Source organism: Palaemon carinicauda, unplaced genomic scaffold, assembly GCF_036898095.1.
Source record: "Palaemon carinicauda isolate YSFRI2023 unplaced genomic scaffold, ASM3689809v2 scaffold291, whole genome shotgun sequence".
In the NCBI taxonomy this organism is placed as follows: domain Eukaryota; kingdom Metazoa; phylum Arthropoda; class Malacostraca; order Decapoda; family Palaemonidae; genus Palaemon; species Palaemon carinicauda.
Window position 1 is genome coordinate 124,960 of NW_027170570.1, and position 19,748 is coordinate 144,707.

The following is a 19,748-nucleotide window of genomic DNA, read 5'->3' on the forward strand; positions in this document are numbered from 1 at the left end:
GACACATTCATCACTGGGTGCTCTAAAATGTTGAATCGTAAACAAGTTGAGAAATAACAATCCCATTAGAAATAAAACAAATAATTAATTGAAAACTATATATCTGATTTTTCCTCATAACTGCGTGTATTATATGTAAAAACAGCCTAACCATGACAATGAGCCTGCAATGGAATCCAATTTAGTCGCCAATGTATCATCACATGGGCTGAAGGTATTGTTTACATTATGCTTTGTTAGGAGGAGTAAAGGAGTTTTGACAAAGGATAAATCTATATTTGGGAAGGTGTTGTGTAGTCTCAAAGGAGAAGGAATCTATTCCGACAGATTATACCAAAGAAATATAAAATTTCAAATTTTTATTTTTCTTAACTACTTAACTTAATAGGTTCTAAGAAACTGTTTGTTAAGTCAAATACATTTTGGCTTAGGGTAGGCCTGACCCGAATCCAATCCATTTGATTTCAAGCTACAAGTCCATAAATAGTCAGGTTTCATATGAAACAGATATCATACATACATATAACATACACCAAGGCACTTCCCCTAATTTTGGGGGGTAGCAGACATCAAACAAATGAAACAAAAAAGGGATTTTGACGAAGGAAAAATCTATTTCTGGGCGAGGAACCTGTGTCGCCCAGTGAAATGCTCCTTGAAGCACCATTTCAAAGGTATAAATACTACTAAATATACCAGAGAAAAAAGTTGCATGGAATGCCAGGAATATACCCAGCTCGCTCACCCCTAAAGGGTGTCGGTATTAAAACTGGGGCGAGTGATACCACTACCAGAGGTCCCTTTCCAATTAGACTTCTCCCTCCTCAAAATCCCCCGTTACTATGAGGTGTCATTCATTACAGCTAACACCCCCCCACCACCACCACCACTACCTATCCTTCTCCCATCCTTCCTTGTTAGCACCCGTGAACGTTCGACGTGTTTTTCGTAGCTCTGTCCTTTCTATGTTCCTCCCAGATATCAGGTTATAACAAATATTGTTTCTCTTACTGTGTTAAATAATATAATAAATATAATATTGTTTGATTACAGTATTTCTTGATCTTATCTGTTATTATCAGTTGGATTTGTGTTTGTATATATGAATGTTTAGAACATTTATAAGTAGAATGTTTGTAAGTTTGTGGCCTGTATACAAACACAAGTCCTTTATTATTATTACTACTAGCTAAGCTACAACACTAGTTGGAAAAGAAGGATGCTATTAGCCCAAGGGCTCCAAAAGGGAAAATTAGCTAAGTGAGGAAAGGAAATAAAGAAATAAATAAACTACATGAGAAGTAATGAACAATTAAAATAAAATATTTTAAGAACAGTAGCAATATTAAGATAGATCTAAAAAAAAAAGGGGGGGGACCTTTCCTCTCTACACTCCTCTCAGCCTGATGAGGGACTCAACAGAGTTCAGCTGGTACTGCTAGGGTGCCACAGCCCACCCTCCCCCGTTAGTCACCATAGATGAAGCTTCATAATGCTAAATCCCCTGCCGCTGCTACCTCCGCAGACATCCAGTCGACCGGAGGAGCAGCAGGGCCCACCGGAACTGCATCACAGTCGCTCGCCATTCATTCCTATTTCTAGCACGCTCTCTTGCCCATCTCACATCTATCCTCCTATCACCCAGAGCTTCCTTCACTCCATCCATCCACCCAAACCTTGGCCCTCCTCTTGTACTTCTCCCATCAACTCTTACATTCATCACCTTTTGTCATACATAAGCTATAAAATGAGACATGGCCACCTGTTCTACATACAAACATTTGCTACAAGATTGAACTTCTGAAGAATGACTCCAGCAAAGGTTGAACTGCTGTGGAAATTTTCAATGAGTTGTTGGTAGTTGCTGGTGGGTAGCGGGGAGGCATATTACCTGGCTTACCGAGTACCCACTTTGACCTTCAACTAGGGCTTGTAGGGGGGATGAGGCTGGATGTATTGCTTTAGGGTTGTGGTGGCCTAATGGAAATGTTCCACCCTCGCGATTTGCCGGACTGTGGTTTGAGTCCCGCTAAAACTCTATAGTTTTTTGTATTGTCTGAAACCTCACCATCCTTGTGAGCTAAGGCTGGGGGTTTTGGGGGAGCCATTACCTCGCCCTCCCTCATCATAACTTGGGAACTGGCTAAGGCTGGGGGTTTTGGGGGAGCCATTACCTCGCCCTCCCTCATCATAGCTTGGGAACTGATTATATGTATAATGATCAGTCTCTACGGCACTGTCACTGTCCCTTGCCTCTGACATTCAAGAGCAACCTTTAAGGGACTATTAAGTTTGTAGTCAGGAAAAATGAAAGTTGCTTAAAAAAAATTTTTGATTTGTTCTTATATGGAAAAAAAACCCTGGCCCTTTAATTAGACTATACTGTATATATTTACGTGGGAGTCCTTTCAACCATATGAATAACTCTCAGAACTTACGTCAGAGGCATTACAAAGTTCGGGTATTATTCTGCTCAAGACCACTTGGGGCCTACTAATGTCACCTTCTTGAGGTCTGGGGTAAAATCATCATGTACACTACCCTTCAAATCAGGCTAAACAACAGAAAAGCATAGATGTCTGGGCCCTACCACAAATATTGAAGTGTGTCCTCTAATGCCAATACCGGGTATGGAACTGACGAGCAATTAATTGGGAGATTTTCTCTGAGTCTCTTGAGGATGAAGGGGCTGTTCTGATGCTACCACTTGTTCCTGGCAACTTATGATATCGGTGAATATATTCCTTTTACCAGGAATGAATTTCACCAGAACCTCCTGTTGATCAATTTGTCTGGCAAATTTGGAAGCTATAGAATCTCTGTTTAAAGGACCCAGTTGATCCACAGATTGGCTGTCTGGTGAGCAAGGAAGGTCACCATCTTTGCTCCAGGTAGAACTAGGTCTGCGAACTGCTGCTGCTTCTTATTTTCCGACAGATTCTGAGAGAAAGCAGAGAAGACAACCGTTCCGTACCAGTGGTCTAGCCATTATTTCACCTGGAGACTGGCTATTGCAGTAGCCTTCATATTCGCAAACTGATGCTGAGTAGAATGTTGACTGCAACCCCAGTCTCTCTATTGAGATACTTAGGGAGAAACAAGCGCCCATATAATGATCGTCTCCAGTGTTAGTTATGGCTCTCAATGGTGATGTATCGTCAGCCAATGAATTCAACACTGAGGGGTTCGATAGTGCCTGAACCCAGAAGTTTCCTATATACACACTGTCCCTAGGCTAGGGAGAAATATTTCTGTGGTACATGTTGCATTGAATTCACCGTTCTAGCCTTTATTGGAAAGTCATTGGGAACCCCACAGCAGACAAAACCTCCAAAAGACTATTATAATGGTGGACATACATTTCACGTAAGTACTGCTATATTGTCACAAGAATCGTGCGACTCAATATAAAACAAAAGCCAGTAGGAAACAATGAAAAATTTGAGTATCTTCGTTCATTTTTATATAAACTTCTTCAGGGTACAATACAAAATATTGTACCCTAAAGAAGTGTATATTGAATTGCACGGACGTACTAGGTACTAAAATGTTTCATTATTTCCCACCGGCTTTTGCTGTACATAAGTGAAGATACTGTAGTTGAAAAGCTTACCCTTTAACACAAGTTTTTAAAAACTAGATAATACATACAAACATCCAGAAATACATACCACATCCCCAAAGGGTTGAGTAGCCTGAAGCGTCTCCTCTCTGAGCGTGATGTCTTCGGCGCGCGCTCGCGTCGGCGTCTCCTCCCAGTCGCGCAGCAGCAGGGTGATGTCCTCCCTGTCTTCCTCCTGCTCTTTTCGGAGAGTTTCTTCTACCCTTGCCGGCGAGGGTTCGGCGGAAGGCTGGCCTTTCTTCTTCAAAGGGGTCAACAGGGCGTGTTCTGTAATAAATACAATGCTTGAAGTTTTTCTTTTAAGAGGTAATAAGGCAATGTTCTCTACAGCAATATAAAAGCTTAACCCTTTTACCCCCAAAGGACGTACTGCTACGTTTCACAAAATATCCCTTTACCGCCATGGACGTACCGGTACGTCCCTGCAAAAAAATGCTATTTACAATTTATTTTTATTTTTTTGATAATTTTTTGAAAAAATTCAGGCATTTTCCAAGAAAATGAGACCAACCTGACCTCTCTATGACCAAAAATTAAGGCTGTTAGAGCAATTTGAAAAATATATACTACAAAATGTGCTTGAATAAAAAATAACCCCTGGGGGTTAAGGGTTGGAAATTTCCAAAGAGCCTGGGGGTAAAATGGTTAAGAGGTAATAAGGCAATGTTCTCTACAGCAATATACAAGCTTAATAGGTCTAAAAAGTGTTTGCAAGTTGAAATTTGTCAAATTTTGGTAGGGGAGTCATAAACTGAATCCCACGCCTGAGATTTCTAGCTGCAAGTCAATAAATGGTCAGGTTTTATACGAAATAGATATTAGATTATCTCAAATGTCTTTTCGCTTATTATATTAAATGATATTTTATTTTCTTTATCTTATCTGTTATTTTCAGTTGGATTTGTATCTCCAATTGTTTACAAGTTGGGGGAGAGAGAGAGAGAGAGAGAGAGAGAGAGAGAGAGAGAGAGAGAGATTTCAATAGCAGTCTTTTCGCTTATTATATTAAATGATATTTTATTTTCTTTATCTTATCTTTGTTACTTTACAAGTTGGGGGACCTGAAAGATAAAAAGAGAGAGAGAGAGAGAGAGAGAGAGAGAGAGAGAGAGAGAGAGAGAGAGAGAGAGAGAGAGAGAGAGAGAGAGACTTTCAATAGCAGTCAGATTCAGCACAGCTAGAATGGCAATTAAACTTTAACAAGGTAAACGATAATCATTTAAATTGTACATTACTTCTCTCTTGTTTGAAATGCTTTTAAAATCTAAAACTTTGCTTAACCCTTTTACCCCCATGGACGTACTGGTACATCCTTGCGAAAAACTGCTATTTACATTTTTTTTGCATATTTTTGATAACTTTATGAGAAACTTCAGGCATTTTCCAAAAGAATGAGACCAACCTGACCTCTCTATGATGAAAATTAAGGCTGTAAGAGCATTTTAAAAAATATATATTGCAAAATGTGCTTGAAAAAAAAAAAATGCTTGGGGGTTAACCCTTTCACCCCCAAAGGACGTACTAGTACGTTTCACAAAACTCATCCCTTTACCCCCATGGACGTACCGGTACGTCCTTGCAAAAAAATGCTATAAAATTTTTTTTTTTTAATTTTTTTGATAATTTTTTGAGAAACTTCAGCCATTTTCCAAGAGAATGAGACCAACCTGACCTCTCTATGACGAAAATTAAGGCTGTTAGAGCAATTTAAAAATATATATATTGCAAAATGTGCTTGAAAAAAATAACCCCTGGAGGTTAAGGGTTGGAAAGTTCCAAATAGCCTGGGGGTAAAAGGGTTAAGTAAGCAATTATAGAGGAACATTGAAAAGAAACTTACTTCTAGGAGTTTCTAAAAAGATCCTTGGTGGAGGCGGCATTGCCAGGAAATCGTCGAGATCGGTGAAATGGACACCTTCCAGACCTTCCAAAGTTGCCGGAGAATGGAGGGTGACCCTCTGTGCACTGCAAGAAAAATTACGGCAAAATTTAAAACGCCGGACAGCGGAAGATACTTAACCGACTAATTTGTCCCAGCTTCTAACCCACCTGAAAAATTTCTTTAGATTCTATTAGTGTTCGTTTGATCTCGTCACTGAATCTTCAAGAAATTATAGTTTATTAACCCTTTTACCCACAAAGGACGTACTGGTACGTTTCACAAAAGCCATTCCTTTACCCCCATGGACGTACCGGTACGTCCTTGCAAAAAAATGCTATAAAAATTTGTTTTTCATATTTTTTTTTATAATTTTTTGAGAAAATTCAGGCATTTCCCAAGAGAATGAGACCAACCTGACCTCTCTATGACAAAAATTAAGGCTGTTAGAGCAATTTAAAAAAATATATACTGCAAAATGTGCTGGGGAAAAAATTACCCCTTGGGGGTTAAGGGTTGGAAATTTCCAAATACCCCGGGGGTAAAAGGGTTAAATTATTTATTAGAAACCAACCTTTCTAGCTGACACTTCTAGTTAAGAATAATGTCAGTGATCTAATTAGACTATCTAATAAGAAATAACATTACAGTACAAGTATATATGAAGATGTTCCAGGAGTTAATAATCAAACATGAAAACTAAGCAAATAAAATGTGGATAAATTTATATACAAATATAAAATTTATAACAAAATTGAATTGGATAAACAAAATGTAGAATGAACTCCATCAAAAGTGAATGAAAGTTATGGCAATGTTGGTGATAAAGAGATGAGGAGAAAGTGAATGAAAGGTATGACAATGTTGGTGATAAATGGATGAGAAGAAAATGAATGAAAGTTATGGCAATGTTGGTGATAAAGGGATGAGAAGAGTAAATGAAAGTTATGGCAAAATTGGTGATAAAGGGATGAGAAGAGTTAATGAAAGTTATGACAATGTCAATATCAGTGATAAAGGGATGAGAAACAAGTGAATGAAAGTTACGACAATGCTAGCGATAAAGGGACGAGAAGAAAATGAATGAATGTTATGACAATGTCAGTGATAAAGGGATGAGAAGAAAGTAAATGAAAGTTATGACAATGTCAATATCAGTGATAAAGGGATGAGAAGCAAGTGAATGAAAGTTACGACAATGTCAGCGATAAAGGGACGTGAGAAAAGTGAACAGAAGATGTACAGTATTTCTAAAGCTTTATAGCAATTATTTTTCCGTTCTCACTGCACAGCCTTCTATCACTTCAACCATTAAGTTTTTTCTTATTAACTAACGATGCAGATAATTGTTTAAACTTATTTGGCAGACCAATAGAGCCGTTGCTTACCCAGGAATCGGTGCGTCTAAATCCAGAATGAGGGCGCTTTGGCGTTGTAGATTCTTGTGGATATTCATAACCTCCTCTGTAGAATAAATAAAAAAATGAAGAACATTGTACCATTTGTATATACTTGCACAAACTTATTTAATAACTTTAGTCAATTCACAATAAGCATTGAATAAAACCATAAAGTTCCTTGCATAAATACAGAAAGTTCTCGACTTACAAACTTAACCCCTTTACCCCCAAAGGACGTACTGGTACGTTTCACAAAAGCCATCCCTTTACCCCCTTGGACGTACCGGTACGTCCTTGCAAAAAAATGCTATGAAATTTTTTTTTTTTTTCATATTTTTGATAAATTTTTGAGAAAATTCAGGTATTTTCCAAGAGAATGAGACCAACCTGACCTCTCTATGACAAAAATTAAGCCTGTTAGAGTAATTTAAAAAAGTATACTGCAAAATGTGATGGGATAAAAATAACCCCCTGGGGGTTAAGGGTTGGAAATTTCCAAATAGCCCGGGGGTAAAAGGGTTAATGGGATCCAATAAGCTTTTAATAACTTTAGTCAATTCAAAATAAGCTATGGATAAAACCATACAGTTCCTTGCATAAATACAGAAAGTTCTCGACTTACAAACTTAATGGGGTCCAATAACCTGTTTGTAAGTTGGATTTCGTTAAATCTCAGCCTAACGTAGGCTTCACCCAACTCGCATGCCTGGGATTTTCAGCGGCAAAAGTCAAGAAATAAAACTGTTTTCATATTGCAAATTCAGTCTTGCTTACTGCAGTATATTATAGTTTCATTACAGAGGATCATGGTTACATCAAGTATTTCTAGGACATAAGGAGCTCTTAATGAATTTCTGGGGCTTCAGGTAACAAAATTGAGGATAAAATCTAATTCCTCTTGTCCTGAAACACATTTGATGATTCATTGACGTTTCAGCCTTACCTACTTTTAAAGCTAAGAGTATTTATGGGCACATATGTCAGACAGTCATCCCCTAGAGTTTATATCAAACTTTTGTGGATGAAAATAACACATGGAATGTTCTGAGGGTTGTCCACCCTTGCTCTGGAAGTTTCACAGCAAGGCCTGGACCCCTAAACCACCCTTTGGTCCCTTGGTATGTACTAAGAATTCAGCAATTATCTCTTATTTGCATATCAAAACAAAACTACCAATATTTAAAATATCATAAATAATTCAAGTGATTTATATTTTTTCTAACTTTACAAACCTAAGCCCCTTAATAGGAATGATCATCAGTGACCTCTTAAAATGCCGTTTTCTTTAGTGGGTGAAGTTGCAGCACTTTGTTGAGGGCACCGCATTTGGAAGGGCTTGACCCGAGTGCCAAAACGAAGCGTACCGATGCTTGTACCCACAAACGACTTTCAGCATTCGTCGTTTCCCCCTCTCTCCTGAAAGACGGACGTCCAGGAAGGGGAAAGGGGGCGGAGCCTTATATTCCAAAGTGTTCTTGCAAGAGATAAAAAGAGATAAAACATAGGTATCTGTACCGACACGTATACTTTGCGAAGGGAACAATCCAGGTACGAACCAACTCGCCAGCTCATGAATAAGGCAACTACATATTGGGATCCTTCCCTATAAGGAAAGTTCCTGGTACTACAATATAATTGATTGGTCTCCATGGTCTTCTACGTAGAGGTTTTCTGTTACATAACTAGAAGGATTACAGAAACACTATGGCGATAAAAAGGAAGAAGGCCAAATGAAGGAGCCAGCCTTTAGTCCCCTGTGAGACCGGCCGGCTGAACGAGATCCGTTCCCGGTAGAAAAGACCAATGACAGTGAATGGTAACACGGAGAACACTCTAGCATTGAGGGGGCGTGGACAACAGAAGAAATCTGGAACATGATGTATGTGCCCTTGGAGTCTGGAAATCTATCACCACAATTGAGTTTGTGGAATTCTTGTGCGAGATGGCTCATGCATGTGAAAGTTCATGGCTGTGCCAAGGAGACCTTGTACACAGTACGTGAGAGTCGTTGCACCAGAGAGGCCAAGTGTAGAAGACCATACGTAAACCCTACACCATAAAAGTCAGGTATGTGGAAATCATGGATGCGATTTGATTGATTTATGAAATTTTCGGCCCAAAGCTAAGCGCAGGAGCCGCAAGGCCATTCAGCGAGTAAATCATGGATGTGGAATTCTGCTGTGTTTAATCGTGAAAATACTTGCTCGTCTATGAATGAAAGGCAACACGAAAAAACCACTCATGAGTTTGTGCACCTAAAACGAGCATCGGGACCATGAGCATGGAAAACTGTTGCACAAACTCTTCTATTGTGCAAGTACGGGAGATGCAGTAAGGTAAAAGACCGTATGTAGAGCCTTTATGTGTGGATCTAAGGGGATTGTAGAAGGTAGTACAGTACTGTAGTTTAAGTACAAAAAGAAGCTTGAACTTCGTCTTCCTATGTGTCTAGACAGGCAAAAATGCTCCAACAGTGAGAGATATCACAGGAATTCTATGACCAAACCGATCGATCAATTAATGCGTTCTTACAGAAATTCCCAGGATGAGAAGACACTGATGGAAAGAAGGGCAGCAGAAACCCTTTCATCCGAAGGCCACACTTATCAGAGAAGGAACGGCAAACAGATAAGCTGTCTAACAAGCGGAGGAATGTGGCTATTGACAGGTTATTATTATTATTACTAGCCAAGCTACAACCCTAGTTGGAAAAGCAAGATGCTATAAACCCTAGGGCTCCAACAGGGAAAAATAGCCCAGTGAGGAAAGGAAACAAGGAAATAAATAAATGATGAGAATAAATTAACAATAAATCATTCTGAAAACAATAACAGCGTCAAAACAGATATGTCCTATATAAACTATTAACAACGTCAAAAACAGAGACTGTATGTCATATATAAACAATAAAAAGACTCATGTCAGCCTGGTCAACATATAAACATTTGCTCTAACTTTGAACTTTTGAAGTTCTACTGATTCAACTACCCGATTAGGAAGATCATTCCACAACTTGGTAACAGCTGGAATAAAACTTCTAGAATACTGTGTAGTATTGAGCCTCATGATGGAGAAGGCCTGGCTATTAGAAATAACTGCCTGCCTAGTAATACGAACAGGATAGAATTGTCCAGGGAGATCTGAATGTAAAGGATGGTCAGACATTTGCTGAACCTCGCTTCTTCCTTTATATATTCACACACGGTAATCGGCTGACCTATATACCTGGAATAAGAAGCAAGAGAGCGTGCTAGAAATAGGAATGAATGGTGAGCGATTGTGACGCAGTTCCGGTAGGCCCTGCTGCTTCCTCTGGTGCCTTGGACGACCACGGAGGTAGCAGCAGTAGGGGATTCAGCACTATGAAGCTTCATCTCTGGTGGATAATGAGGGAGGGTGGGCTGTGCCACCCTAGCAGTACCAGCCGAACTCGGTTGAGTCCCTTGTCAGGCTGGGAGGAACAGAGAGAGGAGACGTCCCCTTTTTTGTTTCATTTGTTTGATGTCGGGTACCCCCCAAAATTGGGGGAAGTGCCTTGGTATATGAATGTATGTAAGAAGCATATTAAAATGGCCAGTTTTGGGATCGCGGAAGTGTGTACTATCTGTCGGATGAAAACAAAGTGTTGTGGGGAGGCTTTTCCGCCTCCAGCCAGTAACTACCGACACCTTATCAAAATTTAATAGAGGAGTTCCCTCTACGACGACACACTGTACAAAAGGTCCCTAACTTACAAAACATTCGGAGATACACAAATTCAGCTGAAATTATAAATCTAAGATGTTGTATCAGACGTTCGTATACTGTAATAGGACCATAAAATACAGCAATAAAATATGATATAATCTAATACTGAAAGGAAAATGACACTTGCAATAACCTGATATTTATTTCATATGAAACGTTACTATTTGTTGACTAACTGCTGGAAATTATGGGCATATGAGTTAGGTTAGGTTAGGAGACTTATAAACAGCTTTTTGGAAACCACTAACTTTGTCATTTGAGGTTCATTTATAAACCTATCATAGGACAAAGGTTTGTATAAGTAAAAGAATAGAATATTGTATACCAGTACGTAAGAAAGACAGCTTACCCAGGAGAAAGCGCACTTGTCGGTGGTAGACTTTCACCGTCCCATAGAAGAGCATCGACGAGAGGTACAGCGAAAACTTGGGCCTCTCTCCATGTCCCCTTTGATCGATGTGTCGGATGATGTCGTTGCTGAAAATCAAGACGATGTACAGTAAAATAATTCACAAACATAACCCTAAAAACCAATGGACAAATAACTTTAAGTTGAGAAAAAAAAAAGTCTTATGCAATACCGTGTTACAGGAAAAGATTTCCAACTTGTTTAAAGGTCGCTCATGAATGGCAGAGGCAAGGGACAGTGACATTGCCCTAGAGACTGACCATATATTATATCCATATACCAAAGGCACTTCCCCCAATTTTGGGGGGTAGCCGACATCAAAATTGGGGGAAGTGCCTTTGGTATATGGATATAATATATGGTCAGTCTCGAGGGCAATGTCACTGTCCCTTGCCTCTGCCATTCATGAGCGACCTTTAAACCTTTAAACAAGTTGGAAATCTTTTCCTGTTACACGGTATTGCATAAGACTTTTTTTTTTTATATGATCAACAAAAAAACTAAAATAACTGAATAAATAAAAGTGGTGAACATTCCACATGCAACCACGGGAATACAAATTTGTCTAGCGTACACCTTTGATGACCCAAGTTCCAATAAATGACTTAATTGTAAGAGAACAAGTAGAAACGACACAGCGACGCCGAGAGGGAAACTCACCAGGTCCGTGAAACTTTCAGGGACATAATTTCTTTGAAGTTCTTGTCGCGGCGGTTGGCGTACCGGAGGTGTCCCGTCGCCACCAGCCAAATGACAGCAAACTTCCCGTTCTGGGGATTGAGAACGTCGTAGCTGTAGAACATGGCGGCTGGTAGATCGCTGTTCAGCTGAAAGAGGGAAAACGACAGTTACTTGTGCCCCATTATTACTAGCTAAGCTACAACCCTAGTTGGAAAAGCAGGATGCTATAAGCTCCAAGGCTTCAACAGGGAAAAATATCCCAGTGAGGAAAGAAAATATCGATATAAACTACAAGAGAAGTAATGAACAATTTAAATAAAATATTTTAAAAACAGTAACATTAAAATGGATATTTCATAAATAAACTATAAAAACTTAAACAAAAAATAAAAAGAGAAATAAGATAGAATACTGTGCCCGAGTGTACCCTCAAGCAAGAAAACTACCCTAAGACAGTGGATGACCATGGTATAGAGGCTATGGCACTATGCAAGACTTGAGAACAATAATTTGATTTTGGAGTGTCCACTTAGAAGAGCTGCTTACCATAGCTAAAGTCTCTCTTCTACCCTTACCAAGAGGAAAGTAGCCACTGAACAATTATAGTACAGTTGTTAACCCTTTTACCCCCAGGCTCTTTGGAAATTTCCAACCCTTAACCCCAAAGGGGTTATTTTCTCAAAAATTCTTAAAAAATATGTAATAAAAACAATTTTATAGCATTTTTTTGCAAGGACGTACCGGTACATCCATGGGGGTAAAGGGATGAGTTTTGTGAAACGTACCAGTACGTCCTTTGGGGGTAAAAGGGTTAACTCCTTGAGAGAAAGGAATTTTTGAGTTACCTTGGTGTTGACAGGAGTATAAGGACAGAGGAGAATGTGTAAAGAATAGGCTAGACTATTTGATGTATGTGTAGGCAAAGGAAAAATGAGCCATAACCAGAGAGAAGGATCCAATGTAGTACTGTCTGGCCAGTCAAAGGACCCAATAACTGTCTAGCTGTAGTGTCTCATCGGATGGGCAAAGTATGGAGTTTCCGTTAGGAAATCCCCCACCCTCCTACATTAGGTTAGGTTGCATCTGGCGCTCCAAGTCAGATTAGGGATGTTTAACTTACATATTTTGACATAAAATTCGCTTCATGATCAATTAAGACAATTTTGTTTTGAAATATACAAGAAATTTTTATTCTAAATTTATTTTTGTTAACCATTTTACGCCCAGACTCTTTGGAAATTTCCAATCCTTAACCCCCAGGGGGTTATTTTTTCCCCAGCACATCTTGCAGTATATTTTTTTTAAATTGCTCTAACAGCCTTAATTTTTGTCATAGAGAGGTCAGGTTGGTCTCATTCTCTTGGAAAATGCCTGAAGTTTCTCAAAATATTATCAAAAATATGAAAAAAAAATTTTAGAGCATTTTTTTGCAAGGACATACCGGTACGTCCATGGGGGTAAAGGGATGGGTTTTGTGAAACGTACCAGTACGTCCTTTTTGTGGGTAAAAGGGTTAAGACAATTTTGTTTTGAAATATACAAGAAATTTTTATTCTAAATTGATTTTTGTTGAGTAGTTGAAATAAGACAAAATGAGTTCATGTTAATCTAATATTAAATGTATCATAATTTGATTATATATTTCATACACACGACCGGATGTTTCGTATTTGTGGCATATATTATATACAGAATTATGAACACCAAATGTTACGTACATTTATTGATATTCACGACTATATAAAGTAAAAATTTTTAGTTTACATTGCTATAATATCCGCACTCAATTTTACAAATTAAAATGAATTACCTTATGTTTTCAGTCTAAACAAATATTTCTAAATATTGTACATAATGATATTAAAATTTCCAAAAATTCTTGTATATTTCAACCACTTTAATCAAATTTGATATTTAAGTGCTTCGATTATGTGGATTTGACGATAAAAAAAAAGGACTATTATTACTATTACTTGCTAAGCTACAACCCTAATTGGAAAAGCTGGATGCTATAAGCCCAGGGATCCAAACAGGGAAAATAGCCCAGTAGGAAAGGAAACAAGGAAAAATAAAATATTATAAGGCCAGTAACATTTAAATATTTCCTATATATACTATAAGAACCTTAAAGAAACAAAAGTAAGAGAAATTAGATAGAATAGTGTGCCCGAGTGTACCCTCAAGCAAGAGAACTCTAACCCAAGGCAGTGGAAGACCATTGTACAGAGGCTATGGCACTACCCAAATCTAGAGAGCAATGGTTTGATTTTGGAGTGACCTTCTCCTAGAAGAGCTGCTTACCATAGCTAAAGAGTCTCTTCTACCATTACCAAGAGGAAAGTAGCCACTGAACAATTACAGTACAGTAGTTAACACCTAGGATGAAAAAGAATTATTTTTTGGTTATCTCAGTGTTGGCAGGTGTACGAGGACAGAGGAGAATATATAAAAAATAAGCCAGACTATTCGTTGTATGTGTAAACAAAGGGAAAGTGAACCGTAACCAGAGAGAAGGATCCAATGTAGAATTGTCTGGCCAGCGGTACAGCATCTCAACGGGTGGCTGGTGTCCTGGCCAACCTACTACCAAATGCTGAATGCATTAGAATGTATACGATAAAATGAATTACAAAAGGTCCAGTTGAGTAGGACCAGAGAAGCCCTTACCCTAAGGGCTATTTTCCCTGTTGGGGCCCCCTAGGCTTATAACATCCTGCTTTTCCAACTAGGGTTGAAGCTTACCAAGTAATAATAATAATAATAATAATAATAACAATAATAATAACAACGGCTATTATCATACAACACGGGAAAAGCTTTACTAATAAAGAAATGCGATTTTATAGAGTAAAACTCCCGTTTTCTTTGAAAATGAACTTAGTTTCCATCACAAATAAATAGTTAATAAGATAAACCTTTATATATCCTGCAGTAATGGAGAGGGGGGGGGGGAAACCAGTCGGAACCAGAGGCTTGGGGTGGGGAAAATTTACTGCCGAATCCATAAATAAACGTAAAAGTAACCTTTTTCTCCTCGGTATTTATTTACAAGACCAAGCTCTCCATTAACTCACAAATTATGCAATCCTGCAGCTCTCCTCTTCTTGTACAGTAATTAGGAAGTCCTTCAACCCTTTTACCCCCAAAGGACGTACTGGTACGTTTCACGAAACTCATCACTTTACCCCCATGGACGTACCGGTACGTCCTTGCAAAAAACTGCTATTTAATTTTTTTTTTTCATATTTTTTATCTTTTGAGAAACTTCAGGCATTTTCCAAGAGAATAAGACCAACCTGACCTTTCTTTGACCAAAATTAAGGCTGTTAGAGCAATTTAAAAAAAAATATATACTGCAAAATGTGCTTGAAAAAAAATAACCCTTGGAGGTTAAGGGTTGGAAATTTCCAAATAGCCTGGGGGTAAAAGGGTTAAATGCTGGGAAAGCAAAAAATGGCAAGATATGTTGAGCAAGAGGAGAGGGGTTATAAAAAATCTAGCTCGGTTTCCTCACTAAACGACCTAGAGTTAACATCGTTAACGTAGTCAACCAAACAGAATTTGTGATACCCGCGTACATAAACAGAAGATGGGGATGCCCCCTTCCTCAACATATCTTGCCAATTTTTGCTTTCCCAGCATTTAAAGTACTGTACCTCCTAATTACTATTTAACCCTTTTACCCCCAAAGGACGTACTGGTACGTTTCACAAAACTCATCCCTTTACCCCCACGGACGTACTGGTACGTCCTTGCAAAAAACAGTTTTTTGCATTGTTTCTTTTTTTGCATATTTTTGACAACTTTATGAGAAACTTCAGGCATTTTCCAAAATAATGAGACCAACCTGACCTCTCTATGATGAAAATTAAGGCTGTTAGAGCAATCTAAAAAAAATATATAGCAAAATGTAATAAAAAAAAAAAAAAAGCCTGGGGGTTAAGGGTTGGAAAGTTCCAAATAGCGTTGGGGTAAAAGGATTACGAGGGGAGCTGCAGGACTGCATAATTTTGGAATAAATGGAGAGAGTGGTCATGTATAAAAATACCTTCTACTCTGGGACGTATAAAATATTACACAAAATATTGGCAATCTATGTCCTGGAGATATTTCTCATTCACAAGTAAGATAATCCCTTATTTGTAACTTAGCTTTAGGACAATGTTATAGTTACAATGTTTGTGCATATAAAAGGAAATAAGGTAGGGTATGATTTGTGATTTAACTTTAACGTCTGTGACCTGGGAAGGGGAAGCTGGGGGGCGGGGATTTTTGTCCCGACTATAGTCAATTTATTTTAGCGAGGCAGATTTGCACCGACTCACAGTGGTGCCCTTTTAGCTCAGAAAAGTTTCCTGATCGCTGATTGGTCAGACAAGCCCTTTTAGCTCAGAAAAGTTTCCTGATCGCTGATTGGTTAGAATCATCTTGTCCAACCAATCAGCGATCAGGAAACCTTTCCGAGCTAAAAGGGCACCGCTGCGAGTCGGTGCAAATCTGCCTCGCTAAAAAAAAAATTGACTCTAGGTCTGTGACGTGGGAACTACTAGGTTAAGTTAGGTAGTGCATTTTAGGTTTTGTGGCCTTTGGAAAGAATCTCAAACTTTATATTTTTGGTATTATTTTACTGTATTACAGGGCAATGTAACCTAAAAAAAAAAACTAATTTTTCTTATAGAAAAAAATTACGCTCTCTTCGAAAATGACACTCGTTCCCATCGCAAATAAATAGTTTCAGAAATATATATATATCTATATCCTACGATAATAGGGGACCTCCAGTGGGAACTCTAGGTTTTGGGTGGGGAAAACATACTGGGGAAACGATATATAATCGTATTTTTATCTATGAAAAACTTACATGATAAACTGCTTTACCTACAGTTAATACTGTTTTTAATGTAATATAATTTCATTTCAGTGGAAAATCATTAAATTATTTCCTCATTTCCCCCCACCCAAAGTCCCCCGGTTCCCACCTGTGTCCGTCAGGATGGGAGGAGGAAGGGGGTATAACAGAATGGCTTATTTGCGACAAAAATAATGGTAAAATTCATTGAAAGCAAAATACGTACTCTAAGAAAAGCTGAAATTTCTATTTGAAATGTCCTGCGTTAAACTGTAATTTTACCATTATGGCAAGACTTTCATCGAAATACATATAAATTATACATTAAAATAAGTATATATTAAAATGCAATATAATACATATAAATATTTTAAAATGCAATAAAATACATATGAAAACTTCTCCAATACCCTTTTAAAATGTTTCTCCTATATGTAAGTTAGATTTCCTTCTGTTAACATAAATATATAGCCTTAAAATCATGCAAATCTATATGAAACAATGCTTGCAGTGAACCCCACGATGGGCACTGTGTACTCCCTACCCTGACAAGGCTTAGCATAGTATAGCATACTAAATTATTTGTTCACAGTGAAAATAAAACTTTATTTCACTGATATATGATTACATACCTAAAGAAAAAGACCTTTGAAGGAGACTTCGAAGGGGAATATGCCAAGGATATACCTCCGAAGGGAAAGGCAAAAGCGAACAGGTATTGTTGCAATGTTGCAGCTTTAGCATACTTAAGATTATTAATTCACACAGTAAAAATCAAACTTTATTTCACTGATAAATGAATACATACCTAAAGAAAAAGACCTTTGAGGAGACTTCGAAGGGGAATATGCCAAGGATATACCTCCGAAGGGAAAGGCGAAAGCGAACAGGTATTGTTGCAATGTTGCAGCTTTAGCATACTTAAGATTATTAATTCACACAGTATAAATCAAACTTTATTTCACTGATATATGATTACATACCTAAAGAAAGATCTTTGGAGGAGACTTCGAAGGGGAATATGCCAAGGATATACTTCTGAAGGGAAAGGCGAAAGCGAACAGGTATTGTTGCAATGTTGCAGCTTTAGCATACTTAAGATTATTAATTCACACAGTAAAAAAATACCAAAATCAAACTTTATTTCACTGATATATGATTACATACCTAAAGAAAAAGACCTTTGGGGAGACTTCGAAGGGGAATATGCCAAGGATATACCTCCGAAGGGAAAGGCAAAAGCGAAGAGATACTGTTGCAATGTTGCAGCTTCAACGGGTAAAAAGATGCAACTGAAATTCAAAATCTGGCGTTTGTTATTGTATTTCTTAGTGAAAACTGAATTTTTAAATAATTATTTCGCTTATTTCATATTAATTTAATTTTTTAATTAATTTATATAATTATAATCATTTATTGACGTGATTTAAAAATTTAATTTGTAGAATTTATGTTATTAATTTCAAAATCTGGCGTTTGTTATTGTATTTCTTAGTGGAAACTGAATTTTTTAATAATTATTTCGCTTATTTCATATTAATTTAATTTTTTAATTAATTTATACAATTATAATCCTTCATTAACGTGATTTAAAAATATAATTTTTAGAATTTATGTTATTAATTTAATTTTAGAATTAATTTATACAATTGAAATTATTTATTGACGTAATCTAAAAATTTAATTTCTAAAATTTATGTTAATTTATTGACGTGATTTAAAAATGTAATTTTTAGAATTTATGTTATTAATTTAATTTTAGAATTAATTTATACAATTATAATCATTTATTGACGTGATTTAAGAATTTAATTTCTAGAATTTACGTTACGTATAAAAGGAAAATTCTTAATGAAGAAACTCTGGATGAAAGATGAAATAAGAAAAGCCATAAAGGAAAGGAAGGATTTTAACAGATAGAAAAGAAATTAATCCAATATCGAAGTAAAAAAGGTATTAGAAGGGAGATATGATCAAAAGAAGAGGGAAGTGCAAGAAATTGATAAAGAAGGAAATTACTATATTTCTGAATAAAGATAATAGAAGAAATAAAAATGGATAAAACTAAAAAACTCTGGGAAAATATTGATAGAATAAAGAACAAAGTTATACAACTTTATGGAGAACAATGAACTAAGCTAAATAAGGAAAAAACAAAAGAGGAATTAGTTAAATACAGGAAAACTATATATCGTAAGCATGAAAATAAAATAGACTCAGTTTGGAATGAAGAAAAACGGATAGAATATGAAAATGAAATAGCACAAGAATAGATGAATATAATATAAGCCTAATATCCCGGACATACTTAGGGAACACTATGACCTTGTAATGGTACCAAAAGGGAAAATAAAACCAAAAAAAAATCCAAAAAACCACAGATACTGAACCAAAATGAACCAAAATATCTAAAAGAATGCCTGAACAAACTAGAACTAGAAACAAATGTTAACATAAGACACATGAGTGACAAACATAGACTATCTGAACCAAGAACAAATAGTAAATTTGGTGAAAGGGCTTTTAGCTACTGTGCACCTAGACATTATAATAAACTGCCAACTGAAATGAAGGACCTAAAGGGAGCAATTGAATTTAAGAAGGAAATAAAGTCATTACTTTTCATAAGATCATATGATTTGGAAGATGCTACAATCAAAGAATTGTATAAGATATAATGAAAATGTTTCGTTAGATGATTAATATGGACCCAAAGAGAAGTAGTTCACTCGACTTCAGTGGAGGGTTGGATTTAAACCCAAAACAAGTAAATATATATATATATATATATATATATATATATATATATATATATATATATATATATATATACAATTGCATCCGTTTATAGATAAATGCAGGACAAAGTCCTCAGACATGTCAATTCAAGTCTTTGGTTTGTCCAGTTTTCATCACCACGCTAGTCCGTGGGGATTGGTGATGGTGGGAGATTTTCGTCTGATCACTCACAGCAAACTCCAAGCTACAACCCTAGTTGGAAGAGCTATAAACCAGTGACTCCAACGGGGAAAAATAGCCCAGTGAGGAGAAGAAATAAGGAAATAAATAAACTACAAGAGGTAATGAACAATTGGAATATAATATTTTAAGAATTGTAACATTATAAGAATTCTTTCATATATATACTATAAGAATTAAAT

The 19,748-nt window shown here is 37.0% G+C and overlaps 1 protein-coding gene across 1 annotated transcript in view; it reads right to left on the reverse strand.

Moving 5' to 3' along the window:
* LOC137636411 (meiotic recombination protein REC8 homolog) overlaps positions 1 to 17,500 on the reverse strand; it is a 46,365-nt gene extending 28,865 nt beyond the window's left edge. Inside the window, exons 1-6 of the mRNA XM_068368831.1 lie at positions 17,396 to 17,500; positions 11,718 to 11,884; positions 10,998 to 11,125; positions 6,890 to 6,965; positions 5,463 to 5,587; positions 3,672 to 3,889 (exon numbers count right to left, since the gene is read on the reverse strand). Of these exons, the coding sequence (XP_068224932.1) occupies positions 3,672 to 3,889; positions 5,463 to 5,587; positions 6,890 to 6,965; positions 10,998 to 11,125; positions 11,718 to 11,860 (690 nt within the window). The 5' untranslated portion in view covers positions 11,861 to 11,884; positions 17,396 to 17,500. The remainder of the gene's footprint in view (positions 1 to 3,671; positions 3,890 to 5,462; positions 5,588 to 6,889; positions 6,966 to 10,997; positions 11,126 to 11,717; positions 11,885 to 17,395) is intronic.
* Between the last annotated feature and the right edge of the window lie 2,248 nt (positions 17,501 to 19,748).